Here is a 16,519-nt window from a genome sequence, read left to right as displayed (position 1 = left end):
TTTTTCTGTCAGAGAAGCCTGTGTGTCTCCAAGCCTGATTGCAGTAATCTGACAGTGTTCAGGCTATCAGAATGCAGCAAATGTGAAACAATCATACTGTACAGTATGTCCTTGCCGTTTCTCTCCGTCTAAAAGAGGAAATGGTGAGTGTTTTCTGTTGACGTCCGCCTGAAGCCCAGGGGAAAGGGTCAGAAAGCAGAGCATGTCTGCGCAACTCTGATCGGGGACAAACTGCAGGCTACAGGCTAGCGGGGACAGGTGATTTACTGAGGCCTTCAGGAGAGCGCCTGCACAGGTCTGCAGGGGGGTCGTTCCTGCCATGTCAGATGACTACTGCAGACTGAGTGGATTTCTACAGGTCTATGAAACTGATAGGACTACAATGCTGAGGTGGTAACAAATCCATACAAAGCAGGGGTGTGCTGTAAATAAATTCAGTAGACCAGGACTATCATTCCTTTATATTACTAAAGCAGAGAATGGGCCTTACCCCTACATTGGGCCAAACCTTTTGACCCAATAGACACAACCTTACGTTTAAAAGCAATTCAACCATTACAAGCCCTAAGTGGTCTGAATATGAATATTTCTTTGAGAAGTATGAAATGGATTGTAGATTCCACCATTCATGGTTATTTACTGTGTTACATTTCAAGATATAATTCATAAATATATGACCTCTAACAAAATAACCGTAATGTAAATACATAGTACACATTTGCACACACTCACATATCATGTGAGTTTCTCTCTGATATGATCATGCTGTAATGCAATGTCTCAGTTATAAAGCAGAGCAAAATCTGATTTCTGAGGGTTCATGCCCTGTACGGTACTGCAGAGAGACTCTATAGTATACTCACAGATGTTCCAGGATCTCCCATGGGCCCTGGCGGGCCATTAGACCCCGGGGCTCCCGGCGCTCCTGGGGTGCCCTAAGAGAACCAGAGAGAGAGGGGAGAGAACCATAGCTGAACTATCTTGGTAGGAGCACAGGTACAGTAGAGTTGAGGTCATTCCTCTGAGAGACATATTGTAATACATGATTACTTACAATAGGTCCACCTGTACCCTGTCTGCCCTGTGGTCCATCCTTTCCTGGTAGACCCTGAAGGGGAAATTTAAAGTGGTTTCCATTAAGAAACACAACTTACACCAGTCATAACATTTACATGATTTATTCACTTGTTTTTTACTTGCTTTTTCAACTACATGTACAATACTTTAAAATGTACATTACAATTGTCTCACACAGCAATTCATTCACAGTTATGTAATAAAGTCATAAGCTCAACAGCTGCATAACGTTTACTCTTGCCACCAACCACAGGCAAATAACATGTTTGCTGACATATGTGACTGTCATACAATATTCATTGAGTATTACCAGTGGGATAAGAATGTTAAATACAGAGTTTATGGAGAAAAGGTGGCCATAAATTTACAGCATGGGAAGGTTGGTGAGTGAGGTATGAGTGTGTGCAATGCACGGTCAGTGTCCTGTGGTTGCTCTACGAGCCGTCCGTGATGTCCAGCACATGAGGAGAGACAGATCTGGGTGGAAGAGTGCGTGAGCAGGCATGTGTGAGGCTAGTGTGCTGGCGTGAGAGCACTCCTCTGGCTCGGAAGGTCCGTGGGACTTTGGCTGACCTCCCTGCCTCGGCTGCCTTAATGACCCGCACCACATCCATCAACCCAGACCCCCGTCCAAAAAGCATCATCCATGTGGCTGCTCTGCCGCAACACGCCAAGCCCAGAAAGAGCAGCGTGCATGTGGATGCTCTGTGGACAGGTGACTAGGCAGGGAGGGTGGGGTGCTGGTGGTGGGGTCACTGCATCGACAGCTCACACTGAGCTCCACAGCAGTGGCAGCAGGGTCAGTCAAACGCACCGAAACCCATTAGACAACGTGTTTTATAAATAGGCTGACAGAGATCTGTCAAGACGCTTCCAATGGGAAACAGCACAATTCCAAACACGCCTTTTTTTTCTGCGCGTGCGAGTGCAAGCGGAAACAGGCTACCTGCACCACTGTGCCATGCCTCCTCAGTCACCCTGCAGCAGCTGTCCGATGAGCTCTACATGCTAAAGAGAGCGAGCACAGCGCGCGTCCACCCCCCCCCCCACCCCACACACACACACACACACCTCAGCTCAGACAAGAGAATTAGCGCGAGTGTGAGCTGAAGTGCTGAGCTGCTCCTGAAAGCCAGGCTGGCGGAGGTACACGAGGGGTCGTGGCACGCTGCAAAGGAAAACACTCCGAACCACATCGGCTGAGATTTACCAGAAGGGGCTACGCGTTCATACGTAAGAGAGTCAAGAGAGAGAAAATTAAATAGAGAAAGAGAAGGGGCTGAGTGAAAGGGAGAGAGAAAAAGAAAGAGAGAGAGAGGAAGTGGGAGAGAGAAAAAAAAAATCTGAATCCGTGACTCCACGCTCACCAACTAGATATGCAAGACTTCCCATCAAAACTTCTCTTCAAATAGATTTTTCCAATAAATTTCAAAACCCCATGCACTTACTGGAAGAGGCTTTTCATGTGATTCTCTAATATCCAAAGCATTACACCAGATCTATCACATCAATGTAGTAAGAAATATTGTACCTACGATATATAGCATGTTATCCAAGATAACAAGACAAACATTTGCTGTTATTGTTTCCATTAACTGACAGATACTTTACATAAAACAGATTTATGTCCGATATATTCCGCATGTCTTGGAGCGACATACGCACATAAAGGAAACACTGGTAGAGAGTTTGCTGGCTTAATGTCTTGAAACACTTTGACGTAAGAGACTATTCCGTAAACACACAATCACACAGCAATTTCCTTATCATATTAAAATGTGGGTTAATTATAAATCAGCATTAAGAATGAGGTTCTAGAGAGGCTGGTGTAAAACAGACTAAGCCATCGATAGAGGAACACTCAGGACCAGAGAAATCATGCGTGTTATTGTTTAGAGGACAGAGGAAGGGCCTGAACTCTCTTTCTGGCGAAATTCAGGGGAAATTTTGCTTATAGGTCCAGGTCCTTCCCCAAGAGCAAGTCTCCTATTTTTTTTTCCAGGTAAGAAAAATGTGGCTTTCAACTGCCCATGTCAAAAAAATCACCTCATTTTTTCAGCGCTTTGGCTATGGGAAGACTGAACTCGCTCGTAAACCTCTTCATCATTCATTCATTGAAGGTTTAAATGTCGCTGTGTGTCTGAGACTGCGTATAATATCTGTCTATAATTTTCATAAAAATACTCAAATGGCCACAGCTTTGCTTTAATGTCAAGCTGTGTATATGCTATTGGCCAAGCATGACTAATAAAAACTATGAGGGAACATTTTGGGAAAACATCTTTGGGTAGCATGCATGCTCTCTGTGTTCAGTGCAAGACCTTTAATGCTTATGTGGATCTCATGGAATGTGAATGATTTTGAAAGCCAAAGAAAGCCCAACATTACTGATGTTTTAATACAATCACTGTTCCATATGTGTAGGAATGATGTTTGTCTTTTAGGGTACTGCACATCGATGCCAGACGTTACCAGAAAGCCTTGATTTTAGTGCCTTATATGTCAGATTAGAGTAGAAAAACCGCACTCTCAAGTATTTTCTCATTACTTATTTATGAATGCCATGTCCACAGACGCGATTCGGCCTATGCCATCGTCAGAGTGTAGTGTGAAGACCAAAATGAATGCTTTTTATCATCATAAATGCTTTTTTCTCACTACTGCCTTATATGTAACCATTAGTCCCGCGCAATCAAGAGGAATTCACTGGTTTCCCTACAGTTTTAAAAATGCAGCTCCATTCCATCAATCAGTTCATAAATTCATGCCATAATTTCCTACAAACCTTTGGCTAGATTTTCACTATTCAAAATTACTCCAAAGTTAACAAAGCTAACATTGAAAAATGTGTTGCCAATCATTAATTACCTTAATTACGACAAGCTATCTCACATCAGTGTTTCCTGTGACCTTTCAGTCCAAGGGAGTAAATAAAGCTCTTTGTCTAGAGGCAGATATGACAAGTATAACAACATCGCCATCCTCAGATGTCCTTTAGACTTGGGGGAAATGAAAAAGTGATCACACCAGATAGTTTGCTCTTCTCTGAGAATCAGATGTGCATTAAACTCTCCCGTGAGGGGTGTAATATTTTACTGCTCCAGAAAAATTCTCCAACTTCCTCGGTGATGTTTGGTTCCTGGGCTGGGACCCTCTTCAGAAAAACAGAGCCAAACAGTACTAATACTGGACTGGCCTTATCTCTGAGTTCACAGCATGAATCCAAATCTGAATCCAAGACACCATGCAGCCATCTACCGAACCAACAGGCTCCTTCAGTTGCACTCTTTCTTAGGAGTTTCTTTTGGACTGTCCTGAGAACCCTTTTTAGTTACACTTACACTACAGGAGGCTTTAGCAAGACTTTCAAATTGATGTGAACATAACAACTGATGGGCTGTCTGTATGAAATGACTAGGTGGAAATTCCAGCACATTTTGCTTTCCATATGGTCTTTCTATAGAACTCTCTTCATTCTGAGAGCAACTTAAATGATTTTGTCATTTCAACTTTCCACTGTGAAGCATTTCAGTTTGTGAGATAACACATTACCATGGTACAAGGACCAAGACTCCACCCTGGGATTTGGATTCAACAAATCTTAAGACATAAATCCACGGTTCACTGAACATATGAAACTCAATCGATGCAGTCTATGCAAGAAGTATGCTGTCACAAACTTGGTTCTGACAGGCATAGTAAAGCCATGTGAACTTTTCCTCTATGATTCACTGCAAACTGGCAAAGGACACATGCCTCTATAATAGAAAAAAATCACAAGCAGAAAACACATCGCAATGGCAGCGCTTGAGTCAGTGTGATTTTGAAAAGAGAGAAAAAAAATGAAAAATTGGCCAGTAGCTAGCAGGACATAAAACTATGAAGCATATGTGTGCGGTTGTGAAGGGACTGAGTGGAAAAGCGGCCTCTCACCCTCTGTCCAGGTGGGCCGTCGCGTCCAGAAGATCCAGGTGATCCAGGGACACCCTGTGGGAGAATCCGCCAAACACACAAACAAATGATCATCAACAACAACAACAACAACAAACACCCAACACAGCATCTACACCACAACTCTACACTACAGGCCATTTAATAAACCAGCGCAGCTGCCTCAGCTATTTGTAAACGAATGCTTCTCCTGCCCCAAACGCTCTCGTCCTGATTTAAAGCCTACAGCTACAGTATAGCTGCTCTCTCTCCTCTAGCAGATTGCACTGACATCGGAAATGATCCATCTTTATGGCAGAGTGTTGGAGTGCTGTAAGCTTGAAGGGTTGGATGAATGTACTGTAAAGGGGAAGACGCACTGAATGTGTTTTCCTTTGATTAATGTGGCGCGGGTTGACTGGAATCAACTGTGCTCGTGTTGCGCTGCTGCGGTCTCTTTAGCGTAGCAACTCGCGGGTGAAGCGCGGCCCGTGTCCGACCAACGACTTTAAGAGCGGAGCATTTCAACACCCGGTTTCGTTTCACTGAATCGGTACTATGCCAGCGAAACTGATTCCACTTAGAGGGCGCTTCACCCCCACTTCATCCGTCTTAAACACATTGCTGAGTTTAGAGGGGAGAGGGTTCACTTTGTGCTGGCACAGCCATGTGTATGTTGGCAAACAGACAAGTTCTCTTTTTCTTTCTTTCATTCTTTCTTTCTTTTCACGCTATCTCTCTCTTTCTGTCTCTCCTTTGGATTTCGCTCATCCTTCCTCTTTAAGTTGAAGGAGGAAACAGCTCCAAGGGTGATCTTTGAACCATAATCTGGCTTCACATTAAACAAGTCGAACATTCTCTCTCTCTCTCTCTCCCTCTCTCCCTCTCTCTCTCAAAACAGAGCTGTCACTATAGCCACATAAAATCATTTGCATGACATCTTTGAAAACTTAATAACAGATTGATGTAAAGTTGGAGGTGAGGGCTTGCTTATCCTTACAAGCACCTGAGGCATTGTTGGTGACGGGCTGAGTCCGTGCTGAAGAGCCCTGGCCCCGGCATTCAGGAAGTTCAAAACTCACATTTTTTATGTTGCCTCAAAGGCATGACAGGCATGAAAACGTCTCCCTGTTCTTCATCTGAATCTGGCAGCCGTGGACATAATATTCCTTATGTCTCAATTACAGTACTACTTTCTGTCTTTCCTTTGTTTATGTCTTTGTACCTTTACTCTCCCTTCTGAAGCAGGCAACCTCAGAATGCCTTCGTTGTGTACTGGCATAAAGTGGGCTGACACTACCTGCTGCCATGCAAATACCAGGTTGTGCTCTTACTAATCCTGTTCAATAATTGATGCAGAGCAGGGGGTTTTTGTCAATATTCAAGCGAATAGTCCGTTAGCAGCCTCAGCAGTCTCAGGGAAGCTCATCTCCCTCCATTAATCACGTTCTCTCACCACCAACCACCAGAGAGAGAGAGAGCGAGAGAGAGAGAAAGAGAAAGAGAGAGGGAAGGAGAGAGAGAGCTTAAGAGGGAGGGGGAGAGAGAGACGCTGCAGCACTCATGACACGTTTGTAATTACAGCTCCATAAGGACATGGTCCAGCAGCACAAAAGCAGATGAAGAGCGAGTCTAAATTAATGACATTGCAGGTCTTCTCTCACTAGTGGTGTGGAATATGATATGCACTCGATCGCTTTGGGCTTTTTACCTGTGGTCCTGCTGGGCCCATTTCTCCTTTCTCTCCTCTTTCTCCGGCTGCTCCCTGTGTTAGAGAGAAAGAGAGGGAGAGAGAGAGAGAGAAAGAAAGATTTGTTATTCTGACCTTTCATTTTGTTCATATACCTTTCCATTTGTATCTGCATTCCTGGGGGAAAGAGCAGGAATAAAAGAAAGAAATGAAAACATGATAACATACGTATTTGCACACTGAATGAATGAGTTGAGTGGATGAACAAGTGATTTCATGAATGAATGAATGAATGAATGAATTGTATACCGGAACTCCCTGAATAGACATTCCACTTGGCCCCTGGGGGCCTGGGGGTCCTTGTGGGCCAGGGGGACCCATCTCTCCTGCTGGCCCTTGAGATCCCTGAAAATTAACATGGCTAGGTTCATTACAATTCATATTAGAGTTACCACATGATCTGACAACAGCAATTGTTTTAGACACCGGACAATCAGGTGATTTACCCTGCCTAAGGAAGGTCTCAGACCAAAAGCTTGTAGATTTGAGTTAAAACAAAACAAAACAAAAAAACCTTTGCACAGATTTGAGTATGCCGATTTTTTTTTACTCTGGTTGATCATTTTAACCTCCAGCACCATAGCTACCAGATAAGCAGTGTTCTTTGTCTTTCTAGGGAGTGGACTAAAAAATGACTATAGACTGTACACAATGTGTGCACATTTAGACTCATCCTTGTTAGTCAAACTTTTAGTGATAAATAAGTGTCACATGTCAGTTCAGGGCAGTATGTGATAGACTACACATGAGGGAAATGTTAAGTGAAGCCACTCAGCTGCATTATAGTCATCATCCATGACAAGTGACCAGCTAGATCGTCAAAGACAGTGCCTTCCCTGACTATGCAACAACATTTCTGTCTGAATAGGGTGCTGAGAGGATGCAAACCATACATAATTGTTTCTTGACTTGACTCACAGATTAGTATGGAGTCCAGCCAGATTTCATTAAAGTCACTATTCAATTTTTTCAAGAAGTAAAATGTATTGCCTAGGAATGCCAAAGTAGAATAATGCACGTTGTACAAGGTATGGCTGTTAGATAATAAAAGTAAGGCTGTATTTCAACTGTATGAGGAGATCTGGTTACATCATTTCATAGCCACACCTTTTATTCAGTAGTGGGTTATTACATATTCAACACAAACCTATTGGAATCGACAGCATTGTATAACATTTTAGATAATTTTGTGTTCAAATAGTCCCCCATCATACATCAGCCTGTTCTTTTTCCGTAAAAACATACTGTAAATTCTATTACCCTGTTGGAAAGACAGGATGAAATGTGAACCCAATTTTTCTTGTTGCAATAGTATGACAAGTTGTAGACAACTAAAATGTTAGATCCAACTTTTCAGTCATACCATCCTCTCAGGACATGTCTGACGTTCAAAAATGGGAAAAACATAACTTAACTGAAGGACTGAATGTGGTCCTCTTGGTTTCAACTTTATGACCCTTCTGGAAGGACGACATGGGTTGCAAACCCAATTTTCTATTTGTAGATATTTTATGCTACCCAGAAGACAGCTTAAAAGCATTAGATCTACCTTTTCTGTTTTAGCCTCCACTTAGAACATTTAAAAAAAGAAGAAATTAATGGTCAGGTGCTACAGGACTGAAAATGTAATATCATACAGATGAGATCTTGAGGGAGAGCATTATGACATGGATGACCCCATGTGATCATGACCTTTGACTCCATGACATTGTGTACCTAATAGCTGATCACTCCAGCATATTACATCAAGTAACAATGTAGGAATTCGATTTCAACAATTTTCAATATACCATCTAAAGCCAAATCATCTAAAACCGGCAAAGGTGTTGCGCTCTTATCTGTGACGTTACATTGTGCCACTTGTTCTGGGCATGCATTGCCAAAATACAGAGACTCTATTCTCCTTACTGTACGACAGTTTGGCATCAAAATGAGTTCCTGCTCTGTACTTTGAACGTTTTTTCCCTCAGATGAATTGTTTATATAGCGTTTATGGACTACAGTTAGCAGGCAGTCTGTCACCCCTACACGGATCCCGACTGACATTAGCATTTAGTTAAACACACACAATATCCATAACCGTGACGAGAAAAACGCTTAGATAGCACGCGCAGCCGAGTGCACAGGGGACTCCGCTGGGATCGAGTTTGCCCACTGCCCATGCAATCAAAATGAGATTATGTCTGCACAGGGGTTTGCTTTTCCTGGAGCAGGGCACTACTACTGAGCATGCCGGGCACATCTGTTGTAACTTTTGTTTTCCAGCGTGCGGAAATCAAGATTAAGGAGAAAGACGAGAGCAACGGCACACAGGCTGACTACAGGAGAACTGGGAAAACAAAGCAAAGGCTTATGGGTAATCCTGTGCAAATAAACTCGAATGAAATCCAAAAAGCTATATTAAGAATCCAGTCTTAGAAGCGATGCTCAGCACTAGCAAAAAGAAAAGGAGGCCGAGATTTGCACAGCATATGCAAACAGTAGGGGTGTCCAAAAATAACAGAGGTGCAAACACATCCATTGTATATACTTGTGAATTTCCCACTTCCGTAGCGGTTGTCTTTGGGCTGTTTTATCGGAAACTCTAACTTGGCCCTGGAGACGGAGGCCAGCTCTCATGGGTGGCCCGCTTCCTGTGATGCGATGTAATGACGTGTGATGTGCACAACAAGTCCAACTCACCGTGTTGCCAGGCTCTCCTTGACTACCTCGCATACCTCTGATACCAGGACCACCCTGCAAGACACACAGACACACACACACACACACATAAACACACACACACACATAAACATACAAAAACACACACACACATACACACACATGTAAATGATCACACACAAATGGATGAAGAGGCATGGTGTGGATGGAGGGTCAAATGGACTGATAATGATAATGGTACATATGATTCAAATAATAATGAAAAACGTATGGTTGTTTTGACATCCTTAAAGCAGAAAGTGCTATTGGGATAATGAAACCTGCAAATATCAAAAGGAACTCAGTATTGATATACGTAACAACTTTAGTCAGAAATATGCTAAATCATTATGTACCTTTGTGTTTACCATCTGCAACTGAATATTCTGTTCAGCCAAAAACAATTAGATTACAGCTGTGTTCCTCTCATTGTGTAACAGTCGAACTTCTCTCTAAGTCTGGAGCTAATGTCTTTTTTTGAGGTCAAGATGCCAGACATGCGTACTAGAGCACCCATTTCCAATCACTGGACATGGAGTTCGGGGCATCAAATGACCCCAAAATGACCTCTCCATCTGTCTGGGCTGGTTTACATTCACAGGTGCTTCAAGTTTCAACCACATTCACTCTGCTTGTGTTTCCTAAGGTCCCTGTGAGTGAGTCTACTCCACTGCACACTCAGGGCCCAGTGAGACAGTTCCTTTGGCCTGGTGCAGAGCTGTGTCGATTACAGACAGCGATGAGATATACCTCCCAGTTGATATGTGTGAAATCACTAATCAAAGTCACATCAATGGAGAGGACTGAAGAAACAATGAGATCACCATGTCTTCTCAGGAAAGCAATCTTCACTGGAAAGATTAAAATCCTTATAATAGATGTATCAAGTGTAAAAGGTGACACTTAATACAGAGGAATCTCCCTATGACCTATTCTGTCATCTAAAATATACTTTATATGAATTATGACATTTTCAAAGTATTTAGACAAAATGCAAATATCTTATTTTCACTTAAATAATAATCATGTCTACAATAACTCTTAGACCACTATTCAGTGTTTTTGTTTTGTACAAGAAACACTGAAGACATTGTTTATCAACACTGACTTTCATGGTACTATACCATTTCATAGCCTGTGGGCTGTAACTGAGTTCTAAGACTGCGGACTGGCTCTGTCAGTGTTGGGCAGATTCAGAGAAATCTATATCATTAACATCTGAATACCTCCATGCTGAAGAATAGAACTCCACATGTGCATACCACTATGAATACATACCTCTAGCACAAAGCAAAGTCTGACTTTCAAAGAAGCCCAACATCCATGAGGGCTGTTCACCGTAATGTCCACCCCAGACTTATTCACAGTTCATGTCCACACTGCCACCCCTTAATCCCTGGCATCCCTAGTGTGAGCCTTTGGAAATGACCACTCTCAAAATGCTGCTCACATGCTGACCACAAGCGTGAGCTGGGAGCCTTTGAAAATGTAAATTGAGTGCAAGCAGACAGAGGCAGGTTTGAAAACTGAAAACATGGTGAAACATTTATTGGTTGACAATGGTGTTAGAACTACGAGCTCAGAGACCAGCACATGAGCTTATGGCGGCGGCTAACAGAACCTCCAGAGCTGCGTCTTCCCTCTGCATTTACATTTACATTTACTGTAAAGCGTAGCCCACCCTTTTCGATTGTGTCAAGAGGAAAGGACTCATCATCAAATCATGAATTGTTGTCATGTGTCCTCATGTGGTTCTCATGAGCGTTTAAGTAACAATGGGTCATGTGAGCATTTGATTGACAAAGGTCACAAGAGCAGTAAGAGCAGTTTGGTTGACAAAGGGTTTGGCATGATCAAAGGCTGGGGTGATGATTAAAGTGAATGTTGAAGATTTCCACTTCAGCCTCAACACTCACACACAACACTTAGTAAGCTTCTGAGTAGTGAGGAGGAATTAATGCCAATCAGCCTTTAGGCTACCCTTCTTTTTTATTTGTATTTTTTTGCCTTTATTACAACCACACAGTGGAGAGAGTCACAGGAAGTGAGTGGGAGAGAGAGATGGCGTGGGATGGGGAAATGACCCGGGCCGGACTCGAACCCAGGCCCACGTGGTCACTTGCGCCCCCGGCTAGGCCACCCTTCTGCCTTTGATTGATGGAGAGCAACACCGTTGTAATGTTAGCTGTACTGCTGTAACATTGTGCTAGTCACCAATCAATTCCTTTATACATTTATTATTTTCATCTGGTATGATTCTTTCATAACAGAGATGACTTAACAGAAGTCAACAGTGCATTTGATTTTTTTTTACAAAAAGGACATTGATAGATATCAGTGTATTAGTTACATAGAGGTATGGTGATGTAACATATTGTTAGAGTTAAGGGCAGAGATATAAACATACCGGTGGACCTGACGGACCAGGGGGGCCCTTGCTGTCCTGGGAGCACGTGCAGGCATGGGGCATTGCAGGGCAGTCTTCCTCTTTCCTCTGGTGAAGACACCAAATAGAAATTAAATAAGCAACTAAATGTGATTCTTGCTCAAGCTTATCCACAAGTCACTCCCTGAACACACCACCTCCACCTCAATAAAATCAAGAGTAATGTGATTCTCAGATTTGCGCCTCGCCAATTTCATCTTTTATTTTATTTTACAAGGCTGCCTAATTGGATTATTTGTGTGAGGAGCTGTCTGAATGTGTCATTCTGCTTTAGAAAATAGTTCTCCTATTTCGGCAGGCGTTGGGTTTCACTCTCGCCCGCTCTGTGGAGCAGCCCAGTGAGGTCTGGCTGTGGAGGGTCGTTAGCACCCTGATTCATCTGTCTCACCACAGGGGCTCGCACTGGTGCCAGACAAAACTTACCCAAATGGCACAAGGTGTACAAACACAGTAAGCGCCTTATTCATCTACACACTTTCTACGCACTTAGCAAAGGAAAATACTGAGCAGATGGCCTTGGTTCTGAAGCATAAATTAGAAGATTTGGGTGGGACTCTCACATAATTGCATACAGTGCAATCATACTCTACACAGTCCACACTAGTATGTTTAGGCTAAAACCATTTGCTAAGAAAGATTATGGTGTTTTTTGAAAGTGGTATTATGTAAACAATTTGTTAGGATAACTGCCCAAAACATCTTCAATCTTCCCATCACTCAAAGTTAATTTAAATGAAATCCATGATAGTATGTAAAATTATTCCTCTAAATACTATGACAACATTTACAGCCAATCTTCATTCATTTGTTAATTAATTAATATTACTGGGTTTTTTAACCTGACATTTGCCCTTTCAATCCTACATAGACAATTTACGCTAAAGAATCACATAAAGAAGAATGACTATGCACAAAAACTGATGACGACATTATGAAAATATCATCGCTTCATTAATTTTTTAAGCAATTTGCTATGGTCTTCTGAACTCTACACATTGATTAGCTAACATGAGGGAGGATTTCTTACCAGGCCTGGAAGCTCGCAGCATTTGTCCCTGCTGGACCAAGATGTACTGCATACAATGTCAAACATCTGGAGCTGGAACTGATGGATACAAATGCACACATATGCACACACATACAAACAAACAAACACACACACACACACACACATACACACACACACACACACACACACTTCATGAAATGCACAAATTACTTTCTTTTTCTGTAATGGCACATAATTCATCTAGTCTCAATAATTATACGACAGCACTTACAGATAATAGCATCAATCAGGACTTGTTATACAATACGTGCCAATTTGTACATGTGAATTCACTGGATGCATCCAACAGGTTCACCCTTGTGACACCTGATTAAATCAAAATGAAGTCTGCTATTTTGTATAATCAACTGTTATTGTTCCAATTAGTGTTGATTTTTTTGCTGAGGATCCATAAAGTTCCACAACAATGAACAATCCAAAAACTGCCGTGATGACAAAACCAAATGGAGAAATCTCCATTCTCAATTTTCCATCATCGCCTCTGACCGAGATCCCATTCATTTCACTCTACATCAATTCACAATTCCAAGGGAAAATGTGAAGTATTTAGTTCTTCTCAAAAGGAGGAGGAGATCCATCAGGATGTAATAGACAAAGACCTCTCCTCACAGCCCCCTCCTACAGTGACCTTTCAGGCTGGACGGGGCCCCCATGGAGGCACAAACCCAGCTCTGTGCCTGGGGCGTCGGAGGTCAGCCCCGTGGGAGAGGTCCAGAGCCTGGTCCAAAAGGTCTGAAGACGGGCCGAGACCAGACCAGACGTGTCTTCTCCACAGGCTAGCGGTGTGCTCCTTATTTTAGGACCAAATGTCATTGGAAAGTTGCTTAACATGCTAGACATTCCTTGGCCTTTCTCACTGTATTAACCAGCAGGACTACTCCACCTCTCAATCTCCTCTGGGCGCTGGGCTAAACATAGAACACATTTACACACGACTGCTACTCTCTCTTTAGTCTCGCGACAAACGCAAACTTCAGCACTACTCTGTTCATGTGACCCAAGCCCAAAACTCGGTTTTGACCAAATCCCGGTCATCTCGCTCGTCCCCCCTCTGTCTCACCGGTGCGGAGTCGTCTCGTCGTTCACGGGAGCGCACCATGCGACCCAGCATCTCCACGCCGTCTGTGGTGATGTTGCCAGCAGCGTTCATGGGCTTCTCCCCGGCCATTTTGCAGTCTACCACCACCTTGGCTGCAGTCTTGCTGATGGCCACATGTAGCTAAAGGCAAGAAAGGTCAAATGGGTTAAATCTGGCATAAGCCAAGTATATATTGCTTTTTGGTGAGGTGTTGATTGTTTATGTTTACATACAATACATCAAATACACATTGTGTCTTTATAATGGATTTGTTCCTTTCTTTTCTCATTTGGAACAAATTGTACAGATTTAACTCAAATGATAATCTTCAAAACTGACTTGAACGAGAACCACAAACAGGTCTATATGTGCTTCACCTCGGCTTTTACTCAAAGTATGGTGATTTAGCTCTTGAACTTTTGGCACTCTCATCTGACCCCTATGATTGGACTGCTTGTGGTCCCGCTTATGGACAGATTTAAGAAATATGTACACCACGTTTTTAGTTATGACATTTCTATAACGTACAGTATGGATTTGATTCAGTAGCATAGTGACATGTGCCTGCCTGGAATAACATCCCTTCATACTCCAGATGGATCAGAAACAGGATCACCTGCTGTGCAGGGGTGAACTGAAGCTTAACTCAGTCAGGCGAATGAGTTTGCCATCGTTTTAAATCGCGACTGCAGTGCAGCATGGTCAATGCAGACAAAAAAACATGCTGATGCGAGAAAACAGTCTAGAAAGTTCTGCTTTCTGAAATGGGTCTGACAGACACGGCTGCTCCTTAATTGCTTTTTGGCCTCCAACTCCATTTTCTCTGGCCCAGTGGCTTCTGATTGTGTGTCTGCATGCCGAAGGTGTCAGGGACTTACGTCGGGGCCTGCCATGTTTGAGAGGAACGCCATGAGACAAAACTGACTGTGTAGTCGCACGAGTTATCTTTTAGTGAGAAGTCTTTAGCGCAACCACCACTGTAATGAAGAAGTCTAATACTGACTGACTCGCTCCACTCTAAAACCGTATAAACTAGGCAGGTGTAAAACTCAAGACCACCTGCTTGGGTGAGATGGTTTGTATACTGCTCTAAAAAATATACATCCACTAACACTCTTTTTACACAAATCTTAAATACAATTTGGAGTCACTACATTTGTGGGGTTCAGTATGGAACCTGAGCAACAAGCATCACAATCCATACATGTCACTGCAACCGAAAGGAAAAATATATAAAACCTATATAGTACAAAACCGTGCAAATATTTAGAGCTTTTATAATATAAATGCACAGTATTCTGTATAGTAGTATATAATATAGAGTATATTATAATGTCACAAACTGTTCATGGGAGAGTGTAGCCTACTGTAAGCCATCATACATACTTGTAATATAAGGTGACATATTTATAGGTCAACTATTTAGTATATCAACAAGATGATGAGGTATTTGTGTTCAATTACAAAAAGGAATACAATAGTGTGAACGTGTGAAGATATGCAATGAGCACAGGAGCTTAAGGTCCAGAAAATATGAGCCTCTAATCTAAATGTGCGGATGCACCTTGTAGTGCCAGGAGCAATCAGACTATTCCCTGTTGCTTCAGACCACCAACTATCCATCACATTGTGTTTCAATTGCAAACATCTGAGGAGAGTTCAAAATGCAAGCCAGAATGTCAACACCCTCGAGGTGGAGCCCAGGGTGTTATTGTTATGTTATATGGAGTCTTCATCCACCTGCCAAAGCACCACTGACAAAAACATGCTGGTCTCTGGCTTAAACTTAAAATATCCCTGTTAAATGGATTCAAATGAAATAAGATGCCAGGTCCAAAGGTGCTCCACTTCTCAGCAAAGTCCAAATTAATCCAGAGATAGTTTCGTTATCGGAATGATTTACCACCATTGCACGCTGAAGAATTGTGGCACTCCCTCTTGTTACAGAAACACAATTCTGCTCCAGAAAGAGACATTGGTCATCTATTCTACCCTCCTCAAGACCTTGGGACAGTTCATTTGTTTGGTAGTTTGCTTGTTTATCAATCTCTGTCTGTCCTTGGAGTTTCACCCATTTTCTCTCCCCTTTTTCTCTTTGAGTCAAGCTGGCAAAAGGGGTAGTTTATTGCATGCTATTGCATCCAATTTTTCAACCTGATGCAGTCTGTCAATCTGACAGCCTCTGTATCTCTTTGGTCCTTAAATATGTTCATGTTTATGTTTTCAGTTCCAAACAGACACTTCTGTCCAAAGAGACTTAGTAATAGACTAAATAAGATTTAACAGAATAACAACAATAACCATAAACACATACAAACTGCAACTCTGTAAGCTGAATTAATTAGTTAGATAAACAGATGAGGAGCATTTGGTAAATCATTATACCGATCTCGACTGTGACCTCAGCTCTTAGTGTTGTGATGGAAGGCTGACATAAGAGGACAGTGGGTGAGAGGGGACGTAGCATAT

General features: G+C 42.5%; 1 protein-coding gene across 1 annotated transcript in view; it reads right to left on the bottom strand.

The window, feature by feature from the left end:
* col14a1a (collagen, type XIV, alpha 1a) overlaps window positions 1-16,519 on the bottom strand; it is an 80,726-nt gene that overhangs the window by 7,469 nt on the left and 56,738 nt on the right. Inside the window, exons 33-41 of the mRNA XM_076265982.1 lie at window positions 14,033-14,191; window positions 12,931-13,008; window positions 11,865-11,951; window positions 9,440-9,493; window positions 7,007-7,102; window positions 6,719-6,772; window positions 5,011-5,064; window positions 1,055-1,108; window positions 864-935 (exon numbers count right to left, since the gene is read on the bottom strand). Coding sequence (XP_076122097.1) covers window positions 864-935; window positions 1,055-1,108; window positions 5,011-5,064; window positions 6,719-6,772; window positions 7,007-7,102; window positions 9,440-9,493; window positions 11,865-11,951; window positions 12,931-13,008; window positions 14,033-14,191 — 708 coding nt within the window. The remainder of the gene's footprint in view (window positions 1-863; window positions 936-1,054; window positions 1,109-5,010; window positions 5,065-6,718; window positions 6,773-7,006; window positions 7,103-9,439; window positions 9,494-11,864; window positions 11,952-12,930; window positions 13,009-14,032; window positions 14,192-16,519) is intronic.

This window comes from Alosa pseudoharengus, unplaced genomic scaffold (assembly GCF_046254945.1).
Source record: "Alosa pseudoharengus isolate Yale_2024_CS ecotype anadromous, Long Island Sound unplaced genomic scaffold, YU_APseudo_1.1 YU_APseudo_1.1_scf_4, whole genome shotgun sequence".
NCBI classification, from domain to species: Eukaryota; Metazoa; Chordata; class Actinopteri; order Clupeiformes; family Clupeidae; genus Alosa; species Alosa pseudoharengus.
This window is presented reverse-complemented; position numbering and strand designations above follow the sequence as displayed.